Here is a 19,978-nt window from a genome sequence, read left to right on the forward strand (position 1 = left end):
ATGCGCTTTCACACGACAAAGCACAACTGGTCAATCTCTCGAGAGTTGGTTAAACGCGTTGATCTCTCTCTTCTATCTCTCCTTTTTCTCTTATATTTTATAAAGTGCAAACAATGAAATTTGGATTTCGGGAAAAACAATTGAAATTCACGCGAAATAATTTGTTGTTTTTCGAAACGGTTTTCGGGACTTAAAAAATGGGGTGGTTCTGTTCCACTCGAGAAGAAAAAGCGCTCCCTTCTCCGAATGCATTCATAATTTTTTATGATCGAGATGATAAAAAAAAACGCGCACGCACGAAAAAAAAAAAAGTGAGGGGGGGGGGGGGGGGGGGGGGGGGGGGGGGAAGAAAAAAAACTTTTACATGCGTCCGTACCGGTTTTTGTTGTTATGTGTATCTATGCGTAGAGAGCGAGAGAGAGAGAAGAGTTTCATTAGGGCGGTCAGCGGGGTGTATAATACGATCGGTTCGTTTCGGGGGCGGCGGTAGTACAAGTAGCGGTAGATATACACACGAAATATTTTTTTCAAAAAAGAGGAAGAAAAAAAAAAAAAATGCCAGGGCGAAAATTTATCGCGTAACATTGAAAAAAAAACCCTCTCCATCTCATTCCGAGACTTGAGAGATGAGGGAGATAGATGGAATATATAAATATCATAGAAAACTATATATATATCATAAAAAGATGGGCGCGCTTCAAGCGCTTTTTCTCAAATAAATTTAGAAAGAGAGAGAGAGAGAGAGACGAGACTGAGTGGCATTTTCATTAGAGCTCAATTCTTATGGAGCTACTTCTTTAACACCTTTCTTTCATTCCCTTTCATTCGTTTTCCCTTTTTTCCTCTACCGTGTTTTATAGAGTCCCCCCCCCTCCTTGACTCCATCTAAAGCGCAGTGTTCCCAAGTTTATTACGTTAAAAAGAAATTCATTTTTTACGATTCAAGTTCAACTGGCGAGATGAATGCAAGACATCAGTTTTTACTTTCAATCAGCGAAGCCTTTCACGCTGCTGCTGCTGCTAAAAAAAAACCCCAGTCACACACAAATCTATTCATCAGGTGCGCGTTCACGGCTCTTTCTCACCCTCCTTTCAGAAATCCCGAACGACCGTGAAGTCCCCCCCCCCCCCCAGAAAAAAAAAATAGGCAACGTCGTATACAATCGCAATAAATCAAACCATTCGTGGGGATGATGTTGGGTATATTACATACAATCAACGGAGCTACTTGTCTACAAGAATTGACACGACTCTCCTCACGAAAAAAAAAAAAAAAATCCCTTTTTTTTTCATAATATTTTCTAAAATTCAAAATTGCAGAAGAAAACGACAACCCCGAAAAAGGTGATGGAGGGGAAGGAGGATGATGGAACTGCCTATTCAGGAATGTCGCCGAAGACTAGAAAAGATATAATAATAATAATAATAATAATATGTGGAACTTCTCTTCCCTCCCCCCCCCCCCTTTCCTTTTTCCCCTCTTTCGTATGGTATGCAAGGAGACACACAGGGACCCATGCCAAGAACGCGGGACCGGAGAGCGACGAAAAATGCCAGGCCTCCCATTGGGAAACGCCACAACAGACACACAAACCGATTCTTTCGTCTGGTGACTTTTCTTTCGTAGACACACACACACACACACATAAGAAGGGGGGGAAAGAGGACAAAAGATGATCTGTGTCTCTGTGATCTCTCAAGTGATAGGACCTTTCTCTTTTATATTCTTTTCGCTGAGATGATGACTATCTTTTCGGGGCTAACCGAAACAGCTCCTTACCTGGAAACACTCGAAAAGATACACACACATACACACACACACACAACCTCCAGCTGCGACAAACGGGCAAAAAGAACCTACACACACACACGCGTGTGTGTTCCCACCAAAAGGGATGCAAAAGATTTTTTTTTTTTTTCGGAAATTTATCGTTTAAAGATCTTCTTTGAAACAAGAGACAAGTTTTATTTTATTTCTTATCATCTTTTTCCGATCGCTACCGACTCCCTCCCCAGAAAAACGAAGAATGTGTACCAATTCCTACCCCCGGTAATCAAAGCGTCACGTATTCATCAAGGGGGGAGGTGGAGGGAATATCGCGACAGCTTTCAAGAGAGCAGAGGTCAACCCCTGAAAAAAAAAAATAAATACTTTGTTATCGATACACATCTGTTGTGTATTGAGAACAATAGAGGAGGCAAAATAGATTTCACGGTCGACATCCTGATGATTTTCTCATCATGTGGGGAGGCTGTTATTATTAGGGGCGATTCAATCATCTTTGCAATGAAAATTTAAAAAAAAAAAATGATTCTCTCTTCTCGTGTTTTTAGAGCAATTAAAATCGCATTTCGTTATGGAAAAAGAGCTCACACGATCATCATCCAGTTGAGGATCTCTATTTGATCTGGAACACGTATGAAAAAGAAAAGAAAATGATGCGCAGGTATATAACTAACGACGAGCCACCCAACTGCCACGCAATACACCATGATTAATAATAAATAACCATGTGTGTGTGTGTGTAACTCTCTCTTGGCTGTTGATGGCGTAAAAAAATGATTTGACGGCATAGACGAAGGAGAAGAAAATGAACTGCATTCATTTTCTCCTTTCTTTTCTTCTTTTTTTTTTTGAAAAACAATGCCGATGGCGTTCCGATTAAGGTTCCGTGTGTGAACGCGTTTTCACCCAAACTCGTACTATTTTTTTTTAAATCAAAAAAAAAAAGAAAAGGCAAATGTAAGAACGTCCTGATTGTAGCTAAAGGGAAGCCTCACAGGATGATACAATATCATCAAAATTTCAAAAAAAAAAAATAAAATAAAATAAAATAATCAAGTCACAAATCAACAGCCACTAGGTGTCACGTTGAACGATTTAAAAAGAAATGTCTTCAGGTGCGGGGGGGTGTGTGTGTGTGTGTGTGTGTATAAGGAATGCGTGTCGTGAAATACTGTCGCAAGACACGCCGAAAAAAATGCTTCTCACAACAGAGAAGAAGAACGCCAGTAAATGACGCATCAGGCGACTTGGCGTGCCAGTAATGCCCCTTTACCTTTCCGTGTTTCTTTCTTAGCTCTCGTCAATTATCATCCCCGCTATCGTCATCCACCAGTTGGGGGGAAAAAAAAAGTCACATGGTCCGCATTTTTTTTTTTGAGAAAAAAAGACGGGCTTCTCTTTCACCTCCTTTTTATAATGCTTAATGATATACAAGAACGAAGGGTCTGCTGTAGCAATCAGTGCCCCAACGAAAGAAAAGTTTTCCAAGACACACAGAGACAGACTTGGAGCTCCTCCCCCACATCCAACTCACGGGGCCTTGTTCAAATATTTGCCGCGCTCTGTCATTTGTCTTTTTTTTTTTTTTCCCTCTTCATCCTCAGAGTGTCTTAGCGTTACAACAGCCCCCGGTTCTTCTTCTTCTTACCTGGCCGAAGGGGTCAGTGTTAACTTGCCCGTCATTGGCCAGGTACTATTACAGCGTGACGGTGTCGTTTTTACAACAAGTTTTAAAAAAACAATCTTCTCACCGATTGATTCGAAGCTCAAAAAAGAAAATGTTGAAATGCATAAAAAAAAACGATGATGGGTTAGAGGAAAACGAGCTCAAAGGTCAAATTGTGGTGGGAGCCCAGTTTTGTGCCTCACTTCATTGAGAGCAAAAATAAGATTTCGCCCCCCCCCTTTAACGACCAACAAAAACAAATGCGGTTAAAAAAAAAAGCGTGTACAACAATGCAGAGATAACATTCAAACGATCCATCATGCCCAATCTCTTCTTCCAAAGGCACAAGGTCTCATTTACAATTAAAACTTATCTACAAAGTTAACCCCAAAAATCTTCTTCTTTATTTTTCATCTCAAAAATTGCCTGCGTGTAGACACAAAAGATTTACGGCATCTTTTGTGTTTGCTGCTGCTGTTTTTTTTTTTTTTCGCTACCAACAGCTGACTAATCACTGATTTACCAACAGGAGGGGCTCCAGGTATGTCGTCGCCCTTAAGGAAAACGCAGACTTTACTATCGGTCAAAGCAACACGGAGGGTCTTGGCGAAAAAATAATAATGACTCGGGTTTGTATAGCAGCAACTCTCTCTCGGAAGCTTTCAGAGAAACTGGAAGCAATCAACTCTGGCACAGGTAGATGGACAGGTAAAAAAGAAGAAAGACACAGTTTCGACTTGATAGTGGGAGGAGTTGGGAAACGCCAACAAGAAAACAAGAAGAAGAGCTTTTATTTAATGAGGTCTCCCTTTTCTTTTTCTATACAATCCATATCGAATGCATCAACGAGAAAAACAGCTGACGAGATCCAAAGAAGGAGAGGAAAAAAAAAAAGTTTGGTAAAAGGTTTTTTCTTTTTTAAACTTCCCATCCGGACGCACTTTTCAATATGTCGCCATATCTCGCCCACCCCTTAATGGTTCCTTTAAAAAAGAGACGCCGCAAGTGCAAAAGATATTACAGACTTTTAACACACCCTCCATTTTTTTTTTTTATTTGAATACTCAAGGTCTACTTAAAATAGATTGAACTCGTTGTGTCTCAGTGATTATTAAACTTGTTTTTTAAAAATCAAAAGAAGATCGCCGCATCTCTCAAGAGATTCCGACATGCAAACAAGAAATTCAAAATAAAAAAAAAACTCAAATTACATAGACGAACGCAAAGAAAGATCCAATAAAGAAGAGCTCATTACCCCCGGCTGAAAATGAAAACTATTAAAAAAAATAAAAAAGAAAAAGATAAATATCTTTAACCCCCGTGCGTGGGGCGTTTTCTGTCTGATCCTCCTTCCAAACGTGGTGCCATTACAAACTCTTAGCAAACTTTCAGACTCCCCCCCCCCCTTCTTTTTTTTAAAGTCTACCGCACTTCCTCCCCATGTTGTTATTGTTCAGGGTACAAATATATTTTTTACGAAAGTTGATTGGTTTCTTCCCCCCATTTTTTTTTTTTCGCCATTGCATTTTCACGGTTGAATGGGCCTTTTCCATCATACGCGATTCCGCCGGAAATAACAGCAAGGAAACAAAAAAATGTTTACGAGAAAATGAATCTTCTATAAATAGAAAGTGATGACAAGATGTTATGGATCGCCTGTTTTTTTTTTAAAGGGATGAATGTTACATTTTATTTAGTGTTCCATGTGTCTCAGAAAAAAAAGGGTTACGTCGCTTCCGGACACATCTGCGTTGCGTAAATTCACTTTTATTTGAATTATCTTTAAAAATTTTTCTTCTCAAGGTAAAATAGTTAAAGAAAAAGTGGGGGGGGGGATATCTGACGATTGATTTATTTCCCTTTTCTCTCCCTTGAAAGCTGCGGTTTCGAGATAAGAAGAAAATTTCATACAACAAGACGATCAAAATAATAATAAAAAAAAATTAAACCTCTACAAGTCCGTTTCTTTAAAAAAAAAAAAAAAAAAGACGGGGGGGTTAGAGGGGAGAGTTAAAAAAAAAAGGGAACAATGATGACCGGTTATTACCACGCGGCCACCTGTTCTTCCCCCCTTGTATACACACACACCTTTTTATATAGAGAAGCTTCTGCTTGCTCCCCATTTCTCTCCCCCCCCCCTTTTTGATGATAATAAGACTCAAAAAAAAAAAAATCCCAGGTAAGAGAAGTATAATATCTACTACCCCCTCTGCACATCATTTTCTTTTGAGGGAGGGGTTGGTTTGCGTGGGAACCAGGTTATACCAGATACTACTGTGCAAGTCTCATTGGGTCTTTTGATCCACATTTGAAAAAAAAAAAAAAAAGCATTTCCCCCACCCTGCTGGGATTCAAGGTGTGCGAATGACAACAACAAGAAAAACGAAAGGATTGTTGTTTTAGCTCATTCCGACATTTGATTTGGCACTCGAGTCACAAAAAAAAAAGAGAAAAAATCTCATTTTCACTACGCGAAATGCGTCTCTCGAGACGCCCAAACAGGTACGGCCATCTCCCACATTCCCCTCCCCGCACCAAAAAATCGTGATTTTTCTCACGCTCTTGACACGATTTCTAACAAAAAGAAAAAGTCCGGTGACACAAAAAAAAAAAAAAAAATCACCTGTCCATCAAAAACCTGTCACGCGCATTTCTCTACGAAAGCGCCCAAAACAAATCATTGATAACAGACTCAGTGGCCCCTCCCCGACTCTCTCACACTAATAACATGTCAATATCTCTGATAAAAGATCAAGCGGTAGCCGACAGGTGCGAAAAAGAAAACCGTGGGAACAAGCCAAAAAAAAAAAAAAAGAAAGAAAGAAAGAAATGAGGGACTTACCGGCCAGCGGAAGGAGAAGGGTATGACGAGTCTGGCGTTGGACTTGTCCGGCTCAACGAAGGTGAACGAATTGCCAGCCAAGACGGGGCTGGACGAGTTGCCGTAAGTGCACGGACTCGAAACCGTCACGTTGCTTTGATACTCCTTGAGGCACAGTCGGAAATGAGTGGCGCATTCACGTTGACAGGTGCCGGAGCTACCGGTCTCCTCCGCGCCACAGCACTGGCCGCTGGCCAGCCGGCCCTCGGGGTTTTCCAATGCAACCACTTCCAATTCGAAAAAGCCCGACGCGTTCGCCATCTTCAATAAAGAGATTAAACACGCATTCATTAAGACTTTCAACTCTGTTTTTCGAGGCAGATCAGTGTTCATTTTTTTAAAGCGATTTCCTTCTTTGTCAGGAATGAAAACAAAAGAAAGGAGAGACAGAGAAAAATGTGGGAGGAGTCGTTCTCGATTCGCAGGTATATAATAATAATTTGAAAAAAAAAAGAAAAAAAAAAGACTTTTCTTCTTTTTGTGCTAATCATTCACCTCGCTGTGAAAAGGCGATGCACAATGGAAGAGACAAGAAGAGATTCCGTGTTCTCGGTCATAAAAGAATCAGCGCACCATTTTCTTTTTTTTTTTTTTTTCGAGGGCCGGCAAGGTCAGAAAAAATTGGATGAAAAGAAGAGGGATGGTATACAAGGAAAAAAAAAAAGGAGGAAGAGACTTCTCCACCTGAACAGGTGTGACAATGGCAGCCATCATCATCACGGCCGTCGTTTGAGATTGTGAACTTTGAGAAACGGAATGTTCTTAAAACCTCATTAATCACAAAATATTTTCAAATTCCCAATCTATTTTTTGTTATTGAATTTTCAAATGTAGCGATTTCAAAACAAAAATGTAAAAACCAGTTAAAAGAAAAACGTTTGTTTCCTTTCGTTTTTGTTATCGTGTTCCATTTATACACACACACACACCGGTGGAGTAACATACACTTCCAGTGTGTACAAGTTTTTCCGACCGGTTTTTGTTTTCCCCATCGTCCACTGTGTGTTCGGGGTGTTGCTGAAACGTGTGTATCTCTCTACGTTAACATTCATCCATCATTTCAAATCTGGTTATGGAGATCTATTATTCATAGAGACGGGGGTTAGAGAGAAAGAAACAAAAGCTACCTGTTTCTCTTTTACCAACTCGAGGAGGGATAGAAAAATATCATTTTCTTAGTTGATTGCCACCCATCAAAAACCCATACGTCTCTCAGATCGAAACCGTTTAAAACAACCGAAGGGGGAAACAAAAAAAAAAAGAACAAGACCAATCCAATTTGAACTACTAATGTCAATTTATTCAAAACATACCCACCACCCCCACGGATGAAAACGAAAAGGAGGGAAACGCTCTGATTGGTTTTGATCCTTAATTTATGTATCGATTTCTTTTAGTTACCCTTACCCTCCTGCCGCCTAGCAAAAACATTCGAAAAAAGGGAGGGGGTAAGAACACAAAAAAACAAAATGGCCCTGAAAACAAAAAGCGCGCCGTTCCTTCATTTGCATGCCAATTGGCTTTTTGACTCATTTTGTTCGCCCTTCCTCATTAACTTGAAAAAAAAACTCCCTCTTTTTTTTGGTAGACGAAATGAATACCCATCCCCCCAAGATTCATGAAAAAAAAAATTGATGAAATTGACATCATCTAATCAATGCGAAAAAAAAAAAACGTACCGTCAGGTGAGCTGTGGATAAAAGTAGGGCTATCCAAATCATGGCGGACGATGTGAACGACATTGACGACACACTTAACGTACGGCAATTCTTTTTTCTTTTACTACAATTTCGATTTTTGTCTGAAATCGTCCGACATGGTCGCCTCCACCAAAACGACTCCATTAAAAAAAAAAAAAAGGGGTGAGTTGTCTTGGCGTAGTTAATCCAATCGTCACACGGGCGTTTCACATGCACGAATCACAAACACAAAAGAAATTGAAACTTGACGTTAAAAAAAAAAAAATAATAATTCACTGTGCGTTTTCTTTTTGCAGTTAGACACTTGGTGATGTGATAATCATCTCGAGTAGTAAATCCACTTTTTTTTTTGTTTGTTTGAAAGGGAGTCACAAAAAAGAATTTTGAACGTTCAAACTGCGTGGAATAGATCAAGGCAATTAAGCCAATAGCGAAAGCGATCAATGGCGACACTCACGCACGTGCACACACACAACTCGAAACAGCACAATCGCACAATTGAAGGAGTAGTTTTGAAAATATATATATTTTTTTTAATTTATTCAAATTTTGGTGTGTGTGTGTGTGTGTGTGTATGTGTGACGAGCAGCGTGGAACAAAAAAAAACGACACCTGTGAACCGGGCGACAGTCAACTCGAAACTGAGGACCAAGGACGGGACGGTCGAGTTAAAGCGACTTTTTTTCTTACCCAGCCTCTTACCACCACCCCCCCGGAGGGAGGAGTAGGAAGGGGGAGGAGCAACACACACACACACTAGTTTCTTTTTTTTTTTTTTTTCGTAGAGCTGCTGTTGCCCTTCCCCCTTCGGTGTGTATCTCCCCCCTCCCCCCACGTTTTTTTTTTCTTTTTTTTTTTTTTTTTGAAATGGAGAAGGGCGCCTTTTTTTTCTTCTTCTTCTTCCTTGGGTGGTGGGAGGCTCTGATTGAGAGTGGTATATACAGTTGTACACTACTCCCTAACTACACCGAAAAAAAAAAGAGAGTAGGTGTAGGCACGACACGACCATGTGGTCCGCGTTGTCTACTCCATTTCGGAACTTGTTCCTTTTTTTTTCCATTTCCCACCGCTTGGTGGCGACGCCAGCTGTCCTTCCAACAACTTCCCATTTTTTTTCCCCCCACCGTTTCTCTTTTGTTTGCGTTTGAACTTGATTAAAATCGCCTGATTGTTTCTTGACCTCGTCACCCTTCATTAACTCATTTTTTTTTTATTACAAAAAAAAACTAATCGCCATCCTGATTTCACGTGACATTAAACAGTGTCCACGTACACGTTGACCACTAGAGGCGACACAAGACTCTGAGCGTGAGAAAATAGAAGGCGACACATCCCTCTGTAGAAATCCGAAAAAACAAGTGATCCGTGTCGAACATGGGAAACGCGCGCTAATTTCCCAGCCATCGAAAAAAAAGAGGCCCCCACACACACCGAGGGGGTAAAACAAAAACGAAGAGGAAGGGCGACCTTTGTGTCGGGTCTGGACAAGCAGTTGTTCGTCTCTCACTACGTATTTAGCCTAAAAAAAATGACATGGCTCTTTATTTTGTATCGTCCATTGTGTCCGAGTCCAAACATTTCGACTTATTGCATCCAGAAAGAAAGTCTCGTATGACATCCTCCATTTTTTTTTTTTTCTCAGTTCTTCGGCATGGTGGGAGAAATTGTAATTTTCACGCGATGTTTAAACATATCGGGTAACTATATAAATAGGGCCCCCCCACCCAACCGCATTATTATAACAGGGGCCTAAGATCGTTAGTTGTATGGAGCTATTAGTAGATATTGACCCATCAAGTTCTATTTATTATTATTCTATTTCAGGCCCTTTTTTCTTATTTCGGCGACGTGTCGCCATATTGTCTGCGTTTTGTTTTAAACATTCAGATTTCGAACGCGCTTTAGGCAGGGAATTATTCGAATGGCCCAAGATTTTCGAGAGTGATTCGAAAATAAATTCGATCACACAGGAAGTCCAGCTATAAAAAAAAAAAAAAATTGATATCGTGTTACATTATGTACTATCCCCTCTCCCCTACCGACATTTATAGACTTCCATCATAAAAAATTATACAGTGAGAATTCTGCGGTCACATTGACAACAAAATCTTTTTTAGAACAAGAAAAAAAACGTGAACGTGCCAGTGGATTTTTGACGTGCCACACACACAAGAAAACCTCAAAGTTCTCCCCACCCCCTCCTCCTCTCATTTCTTACGTGTAGAAATCACGAGGAAACATACGCACAACAATCATAAAAAAAAAAAGAAAAAAAAAAGCTTTAAAAACAAAAAATAATATGACGTCGAATGAAGATCCCAACCGGAAAGTTTTTATTTCTTGAGTGTATCATGTGAGGTGAAATTATATTTTCTAAAAAGAAAAACCCAAACTAGCGCCCTACCATCCGCATACGTATGAGGTATACGAAGCGTGTGACGGGAGAGCGACACGCACTGTGCAAACGTTTGAATTTTTTTCTTCGTGTTGTATTCGTCCCTCCTGTTTTTTTTTTTGGGTTGTTACGTCGTGACGTGCGCTGCTCGCGTTATTTTTTCTCACATGACTGTGTGTCTTCTTCTTTTTTTTTTTTTTTTTTTTTTTTACCTGCTTGTTTTAATTTTTTTTATTATTTTTTATTATTATGTTTTTTTTTTTTTTTTTGTTTAGAAGTCATCATCTGCACGCAAAGGTCAATCGGGTTGTGCTCCCACATCGAGTGTTCTTTTTTTTTTTTTTTTGTTAAATGAAGGCTTTATTGTAATAGGGTTTCCGGTTGATCGGGATTAGGTCAAATCGTGTGTAATTATTATTTATATTTTTGGCTTGAACGAATTCTTTTCAAATCGAAAATTTTTAAAGCTTTAAAAAAAAAATTAAATTGACAATCCGTTTTTGAAAAATGTCAATGTGATTTTGACGTTGATGAAAGAAAATTCTAGTCAAAATGAAAACTAAACAGAAAAAACAAAAACAATTCCACTGTTGTGTGTGTAATGGTTGGGGTAATTAAGTCATTAACTCGGTAAAGGCTGTGCGGCTAGAGGTGGGGGGAAAGGAAAAAATAATAAGCCAAGGTAGAGGCCAATGTGTGTTATCTCTAAAACGAAAAAAAAAAAAAAAAAAAAGTTGATGGAAAAACAGGAAAAAGCAAATGAACTTTTGAACCGAGTGTTTTAAAAACACACGCCGGGGTGTCTGGGTTCAACCGCAAAAATGCACCGAAAAAAAAACAAAACAAAAAAAACTTTCGAGGCACTTGATGTTTTTCCTTGAAATATTGTATAGCATTTCAAAGAAACGAGTAGCTCATCATTCGAAAATAGCGATTAAAAAAAGACAAGCAATAAGTACAAAAAAAAAAAAAAAAAAAAAAAAAATCAACCGAACGAATTGCTGTTACACGTTTGGTGTTTAATCACGCTAAAAACACTAATGCGATTTTTTTTCGATGAGTCCTTGGAAAAAGTGATTCGATCACCAATTTAACGCGGTAGAAAAAACACGTACATAATGAGCACAATAATGTTTTTGTAGCTTTCGGGGGGATTTAATTGGTGGGCAATGTTGTTTTCAAATTTAGCGCGCGCTGTTCAAAATTTCAAACTGAGAAGGGAATACAAGAAAATGGGATCCCTTTTTTTTTTTTTTTTTTTTTTTTTTTTCTGGTACTCGTCTAGATTTCAGTCCGAGAGATGAATTACGATAAGGACACGTGAGCCGACCGTAGACAGTGTATATCTAGCCTAACACGTACCGTAGAACTCGTTGGAAAAACGAACCTGGACAACAAAAAAAGATAACACGACCAAGTCTCACTCACCTCCCCCTCTCCCTCAACATCTTTTTCTTTATGGTCCCATTTCTGGTGTGTCTTTTGTTTTTCTTAAATTATTCTTTCTTTCCCAGCAGCTAAATGATTACTCAACCACTGTCCAGACAATAACAAATTTACTACCCACTGTTGCCATTTGCGCTTTCCTAAAATAATTTCTTTTAAAAAACGCGCAAAGATCAAGAGGATCAAAAGAGGCTGCATATCGCCCCCATCTTTTCTCTCTGTGTCGTCTAGTGAAAAGAAAAAGAAAAAAGAGCCATATATTCTTGTCTTTTGAGGTTCTATGGGGCTCTTGTCACCTGCCGCTCCATCACGAGCTCTCAACAGCAATATAACATCATAATGAGGAGGCTGCTCCTTATATTTTTTTTTCGCTAACACATATCTTGAAAGAGAAAAGACCCTCATCTTTGTATTGGAAACAAGGGTTTCTCGTCAACCTTGTTATCTTTAGTGGAAGGTCAAAGACTATATCAGAATCTGAGTAATATTAGAGTACTAACAAATGATTCCGAGAAACAGCTAAAATGGGATTGTACAACAAGCAAAATCGAAGCCAATAGAAAGGACAAGTTTTTTGTGCTCTCGCGCTCATACCTTTCGATTAACGATGAATTTTTCCCAAAGTGATAATTTCGGAGAATGAAAGGAAATTTTCAGTTTTATATAGAATGATAAAAAAAAAAAAATAGAAGGTGTACAGGTAGTACTTAGTACATTAAACGCCTATCTTCAAAGATATAATCAGGAAATTGTGTTGGAGACGACGATGACCATGTAAAAAGTGAAATCCTAAACGGATCAACGTATGTCTTTCTTTTTTTTTTTGCCCCGCGTCTACAACTGACTATTTGTTCGAATGCAACGTACTTTTTGATTATAATAATATTATATTCCTTTTTCTATAAAACTCGTAATAAAAATTCTCGACATTTTCAAATCAATAGAGACAATGGCGGAATGAACTCTAATCTAAGTTCAAGAACAAGTCAAACTGGCTTCTCGGAAAACAATCGAAGAAACTAAATTCTTATGTCGCATTTTCAAAAGTGCTGTTTTTTTTTTGTCAAATAAAAAAAAAAGAGCTTTTACAGAGAAGGGAAACAAAAACAAACAAAATTGACATAATAGATGCCAATAACATTTTACCTTCCAGAAAACGTTTGAAATAAATACTGACATTAACCTGCTACAATTTTTTTGTTGTTGATGAGCGATGGGTATTATTTTTGTCGCATGTTTCCCCCCCCCCCTTCCTTTTTTTTGGGGGTTGGCGGAGGACGTGACCCCCGGATTTTCTTCCGGACGGTTGAACATGAGAGGGGGAGCCATCACGACGCGCGTCGTTCTAAAACGTACATAGAGATCCTTGATAATATATTTCTGTTTTTTTTTTCCGTACAAACCATCCATCTTACAACGTTCTCCCTCGGCAGTTCCACGACTCTATAGAGTTCCAGGTGACACAATGTCGCACGACGACGCCAACAGAAATGTACCATTTTCAATCGATGGGCTCGTTTTTTTTTTTTTTTCTTGTTCAAAGACAGGAGGGGGGGGGGGAAGGAGGATAATATATGCAGCACAGGCCTGCACAATCTGGCAAGCATATTCTTGTGACCGTGACCTGCACGACAAAGTTCTTTTTTTTTTTTCGTTTTTAGCCCGGCTGAAATTGTCGTTCACAACATTTACATAACTAGAATTTAATCCATTTTGATAGAGTAATGCCTTTTATGTGAATGCTAAAAAAACGTATGCGCAAAAAAAAAAAAAGAAGATTCCCGGAGAGAGAACTGGACGTTTTTAAACAAATTTAAAATGACTTATTTTCTAATATAGAAACGATGGAACTTGTTCCATCAGAGACTTTAAATGGGAGAAGGTCGTGAGGGTACTAGTTAATGGGTCGGGAGTGAAAGACGGGAGGAGAACCAGCTGTTTGAATATGTACAAACGAATAATATAAGCATTCCTCGGACCGAGTCTAACACTGACGACAAAAATTTTTTCAAACTGCCGGAAGAAAAAAAAAAACGCATCCGGCTCGTGCGACAGGCAGCGTTTTTCCTTTAAATGGAAATCATATGCTTCCGTATTTCCTTTTATGACAATAACGACTCAATAATGATGAAGCATCGGAACTGCATTTCACCCCCACCATTTTTTGAAATCAATAAAAATGAATAGGCCCCCAGACGTTTGTGTCATTTGAGACTTGCCCTCCGTTAAATACGGCAGCCGTAAAAATAAACTTTGAATAAATAATAATGAGAAACAGTTGCCCTGTCAAAAGGTTGCAAAAAAAAAAAAAAAATAAGGCTCTACGGTTTAATATTTTTAAAAGACAGCCATGACGGATTGCAAAAACGTGTGGGATTTTTTTCTTTTCTTAAAAAAGAAAATGCGAACGCTCGTATCGTGACCCAGCCATAATAGTTGTCACCCTCGTTAAGAAGCAAGAAGAAGTTAAATTAACATAGCAAGAGCTTTAGTTTTTTCGACTCGAATTGATGAACTCGATTGTCGACGAAAAACAGCTGATTTTCTTGTACACAATCCTTTTTGAATACGTATCGAGACTAATTGATATTCAAAACAGGCCTGTACAAAATTGCCTACAGACAACGTTAGAAACACGACCTTTCTAACGTGAATCAACAATAGGTCTATTTAAAACGAAAAAAGAAAATTGATTTCCGTATTATTATTGTTCTTTTTAAACTGGTTAAATGTACAGGCGCCTTTTGTGAGGGTTTCCGCCGGCTGCTGATAAGTGCATTATGGTTAGAAATGGAGCACACACTTAAGCACTTTACATACACCAGAAACAACAGCACTCTTAACTATATTAAACAGCCACGCCAGATCTTCAGAGTTCATTTCAAAAAAGAAACAATACGCAGAACGTATAATAATACTAACTACTTTTTTGTTTGCCCCCACTTGAAATCCTTTTTTCTTTTACCGCCCTGAAAAATGCCATTTTCTTTTCAGAAAATCGAATCATCGTAATCAGATAATAATAGTCAGAGGGAAGTAAGGAAAAAAAAAATGTCTTTTTTAGTACGACGGCGACAGTTATCATTCGAAATCCGGCGAGCGATAAAGTTTTTGGCATTTTTATCGGGAATGCCCAATAAAAAAATAAGACATCCATTCCAATGAAAAATATTTACGAACCAAACAAACACACAAAAAAAACTGGCAGATCTATTGAGACGCCAAGCGAAAAAGAAATCAACTTCACTAAAGAATTGGGAAAAAAAAAAAGAATTCAATTCTTACATACCGGGACATGCCGGCGGAATGGCGTCGCCGGAACATTATAACAAAAAAAAAAAGGGTTAAAAGTCATTAAAAAAATAGACCCCAAAAAAATGTACTTTTAGTTCTGTAATGATGCGTGAGAATTCAAAGAAAAAGATGACCTCTTGCAACATATTTTTCATGTAAGAAATTAAAACCGCCAAGAGAATGTCCTTATCTCGGCCAGGATTGCTGCAATGGAACAAGTCAATGCAACATTTTCCTTTTGCTCGTAAACTGACATCATCAGATTGTTTTTGAGCGTTTCGGGAAGAGGGTCGCCAATCAGGACGACCCCTTGTTTGACTCCCAATCAATTTGCCGCAGATTGGCTGTGTAGAGTTGTATGACACACGCTGTTACACAAGCAGGAAGGACAAGCATATCAAAAAAAGGAGGGCAATTCCTTCAAAATGGGAGGGCAATTCAAGTGTCGAACTAGCGGTCATTGAAAAATCGAACAAACAAGTTTTGTTTTCAGAGCTATCGATCCCGCCCCTCGCCATCTCAACTACACGAAAAGAGAAAAGCGACGTTTGTATTATGTTAATGATGCAAACGCGGCGCTCTCTCGTGAACACGGTTCATTTTAAAAGAAACGATGATGCAAACGAAAAAAAAAAAAAAAGAAATGGGATGCGCGTGATATCGGACGCGCGTCATCAAATGTCCGCGTGTGTATACACAGAAAATGGACACAACACATTTTCATGCCAATCGACTATACGGCCATACGAGTTTTCCCGGCTCTATTAAATACACGCACAGATTGATGGCATCTCATTAAATCAAAGTTCTTTTGGGTGGGAAACGATTTTCGTGATACTTTTTGTTTCTTCTGATGCGTTTCAATCTGCTTACGGCTAGCCAATTACTCTGGCCATTGTTACCTTTCAGTTCTGTTATCCCCGGGCCAATCAAACAAATCAATCAGAGATTTAAACACACACACACACACACACAAAAATACGAGTCAATACCTTATATATAAACTGAAATCGAACAAAATAGATTGAAAAGGATTCTCGGAATACGTATTGTTTTTTTTTTGTGTAACGTTTGTTGATCAAAAAAAAAAAAAAAAAAACGCAGATCACTTGTTTCAAATCAGATTGGGGAAAAAAAAAATAAGTTCTTTTCGTTCCTCCCCAATTTGACTCTCACACATACGAATATAAAAGACCTGTGGGAAGAATTTGGGTAAAGCAATGTAAGAAAAGGGACATGTGAGCAATCGCGGTCCCTAAAAGGAATTGATTGGCTGGCTTTTACTAATGTCTACATCAGGCAACTGTCAAATGTTTTAAAGACGCGCACACACACACAAAAAAAGAAATAACAAGAAATTGAGAAGAAGAAGAAGAAAAAAACAAGAAAGAGAAGCGGGTTGATCAGATTTTTCTTATCGGGTTCTAACATCGTCATCAGGGCCATTTGCCGCTGTGTGATGCTTTAAAAAAAAAAAATAAATAAGGCACTATATGAAAAAAAAAACCCACCAGAGAAGCTTTTTCTGATTTTTCTAAGGGTCTTCTCTCAGAGAAAACAATAAGATGAAAAAGCCAGCCATCAGTCAATCGTTGATGGCGGCGGTGGATCTTAAGTTTCAACGGAATTAATGCCGCCTATTTTTTTTAAACCTTATTATAAAGCGAATGGAAATGGAGCATGTCTTTTGTCAACGACATTTTTTTTTTTTTTGCAGGAGACAGTCTATATGAAGAATGGAACAAAATGTTGAGGCACCACACACAGAGTATCACTCGAGTCTGGATGTCTTTTTTTTTTGTCCAGGTGTAATCCGAATGGATCAGCGGTACATTTTCTTTCCCTTTTTCTAACACATGAATAACTCAAACTCTCTCCAAACAGTCATCGTCAGTCACCTATAGGAAACGAAACACAAGCGTTGCCGGACTCATTCGTCAAGTCGGGCCCAACACGGGTTGACAGTAGTGAAAAGAACGTCCTTTTCTTTTTTACGTCTCTAGAATTTCTAAAATTGTATAAAGACGTTTTAAATAGAAGAGTAATTGTCGTAGGTTTAAATTGTTAAGCCTCTTTCCGACAAGTTGTTCATTTTCAGATGATTATTTACGTTGAGAGCAATTAATGTAGTTGAGAAATCACTAGGACAATTGAAACAAATTTAATAATAACATTCCAAAAATGCGTTTTAACTTGGAAAAAAAAGACGTGAATAGAAAAAAGAGTCATCACGGTTTGATGCGCATTTCTATTTAAAAATAAAAAAAAAGGTTTCAGCAATGTGATCTCTTCGTCACACTCGGCTTAAACGTGCCGTTGTTCCTCCTCCCTTAAAAAAAAAAGATATTACATTTTTTTTTTCCCCTTCCGTTAAAAAAAAAAAAATTCCGGCGTGAATGACAACACGATGACACGTCAGCACAATCTCGAGAGGCGGAACGGCTTCGTCCTCCCGACAAGGATTTTTTTTTTTTAACCCAACAGAGTTTAAAAAAAAAAAAAAAAAGGGAATTAAGAAAGACTGGTTTGTGTAATGTTCGAATTAAGGAGAGAGGTGGGAGGAGGTCTTTCAGGTGTGTTTACTCATGTCCTCCGTAGTTGGCACCAGAAAGAATATACAAGCATTAAAAAAAAAAGAGAGAAAGATTTACATCCAAAAGAGTAAAAAAAAGATACTTGACAAAAAAAAATATGAATGTCAAACTGTTTTTTTTTCTGATTGTTACACACACGCATAAATAAAAAAAAAAACGTGTCGGCATTTTTTTTTTCTTCAATCTTTGATTCATTGACTTGTCACCTGTTGTGCATTTAAACTAGGAGAAATGTTGAAATGTATAAAAATGGACAGGATCGGCGTGAATGAAGAAAGAAATTAAGAAGAAACGGTCAAATTATCTCAACCCAAACTGTCCAATGTTGAAGAACTTTAACAGGAAAAAAACAAGTTCGTCTCAAGTGGCCCTTTTTTTTTAAATTTTATTTCTTGTTCTTTTTCATTGTCTAGCCTAAAATAAGAGTATTTTATGTAGACAGAAAGAGCTTCTCGTGTCAACGGGCGATGGGTCCAGCCGCAGCAACAACTCATTTTTTAAAATCAAAATAACGACATTAAAAACAGGGGTAAAAAAAAAAAAATGTCGTTTAGAATTCTTTCATGAGTTGATGATGGCGGGTCGTGAGCTTGATAAATTTCTCAACCATTTTTCAAGTTTTGGCCATCATGCGTGCAAAAACAAAAAATGTTTCAACAAAATTTTGGGAACGTTTTCGTTAAAAGATGCAACCCGAAGAAAAGAACTGGCTTTTTCTTTCTGTTTTGTTTTTTAAGTGTGTCTTATAACTGTATGCAAAATAGACGGGGGGATACAACGACGATGGGGCTCGTGCTTTGATGTCGCCAACAACCGGATCTCAAAATGGCGGTGAAAGGTTCGATCGCGTACGTTGCGAAAAAACGCCCCCCAGAAGGTCCGAAGTGAAAACATTTAAAAATAAATCCATTTCTCAATCAAGTAGTCCCCCCCCCCCGTGAAAAATGATCCTCTAACAACACGAAAAAAGAGAACACTTGTAACACTAATGAGCTGTAAAATGCGGATGATAAATCCTTGTGAAATCGCAGGGACAAAAATGTTTGAAAATAGATCAACACATAATAATAATAATAAAAAAAGGACCTGTCGAGTCAGTGAGATTATTACATCGATGCAGGATGGGACATCCGGGAAAAAGCAATAGAGGGGAACTGGACTGCACCTGGAACTATTACGATTTAATGGACTGTATATAAAAAAAACTAATTTCTATTTATAAAATCAAAAAAAAAAAAAAAAACCTCTCGGGGACATTATTTGATCAAATGCTCTTTTTATTCCGGTTCTCAACAGTTTTTTGGACAAATCGGTCACGCTGGACGCAAGCAAAGAAAGAAGTTTTTCTATTTTTAAAGTTACTTATCTAACGTATACATACAGACGAGTGCTTTCGAAAAAGAATGCGTTTCCTTTTTGAGCTTATCAGTGAAACTCCATCGACCATGTCCATTAAACAAACCTGCTCATTTGAGAAATTAACCTCGAGATGATGAAGGGGGGGATTCAGGCTCCTTATTATTACACCAACATTCAAATCTACCCCTGCATTTCCAAAATTCAAAAAGGCGGAAAAACCATCTCCAACGTGTATATGCCTTGCTTTTTTTTTTTTTTACCTGACACTTTTCAATCTAGTGATGTGCTCTTTTATCATTAAGTTTGATCTCCTTTTGTTTGCTTTCACTTGGGCTCCTACGCTATCTACATGTACTTGTCGGCTCTCTTTCCCACGATTCACAGTTGTCCGCTTAGATTACAACTGTCGGATCAATACGATTAAAAGAAGCAACTGGTTTTATTTATTATTTTTTTTTTTTTTGTTTCGGAATTTTATTATTATTATTATTACCGTACCGTTTAAATAATTTTCCCATTTGGTTACCACAATTTTTCCGGCTGTGCAGAAGGACCAAAAACAATGAATAGGGAAGGGTGTGTTTTTTTTTTTTCTAAAAACAACTTTTTTTTTTAAAGAAGATGGAATGATGGAAATTCAACGTTTGAAATGTTCAAGTCCAGTTCTGTCTACCGATTAATTGGTGGCGACCAAGTGAAATATTACCGACAGCTTAATCGCCAGAAGAGAAAAAACCTGGTCCTTTAAGGTAACCCCCCAATCAACCGTTAGGCTATCATTCAACATGACACGTGAAAAACAAAAGAGCTTCGTCTTTAACTTCAACACGAATGCGAGAGGAAAAGTAAAAAGACGG

The 19,978-nt window shown here is 38.3% G+C and overlaps 1 protein-coding gene across 2 annotated transcripts in view; it reads right to left on the reverse strand.

Moving 5' to 3' along the window:
- The window catches only part of LOC130701539 (protein jagged-1-like), a 31,284-nt gene extending 22,692 nt beyond the window's left edge, over window positions 1-8,592 (reverse strand). Inside the window, exons 1-2 of one of the 2 annotated variants that reach the window (XM_059497386.1) lie at window positions 8,013-8,592; window positions 6,295-6,594 (exon numbers count right to left, since the gene is read on the reverse strand). In XM_059497386.1, coding sequence (XP_059353369.1) covers window positions 6,295-6,594; window positions 8,013-8,177 — 465 coding nt within the window. In that variant the 5' untranslated portion in view covers window positions 8,178-8,592. The remainder of the gene's footprint in view (window positions 1-6,294; window positions 6,595-8,012) is intronic. The other variant, XM_057523520.2, reaches the window with a different exon arrangement.
- Between the last annotated feature and the right edge of the window lie 11,386 nt (window positions 8,593-19,978).

Source organism: Daphnia carinata, chromosome 10, assembly GCF_022539665.2.
Source record: "Daphnia carinata strain CSIRO-1 chromosome 10, CSIRO_AGI_Dcar_HiC_V3, whole genome shotgun sequence".
Lineage (NCBI taxonomy): Eukaryota > Metazoa > Arthropoda > Branchiopoda > Diplostraca > Daphniidae > Daphnia > Daphnia carinata.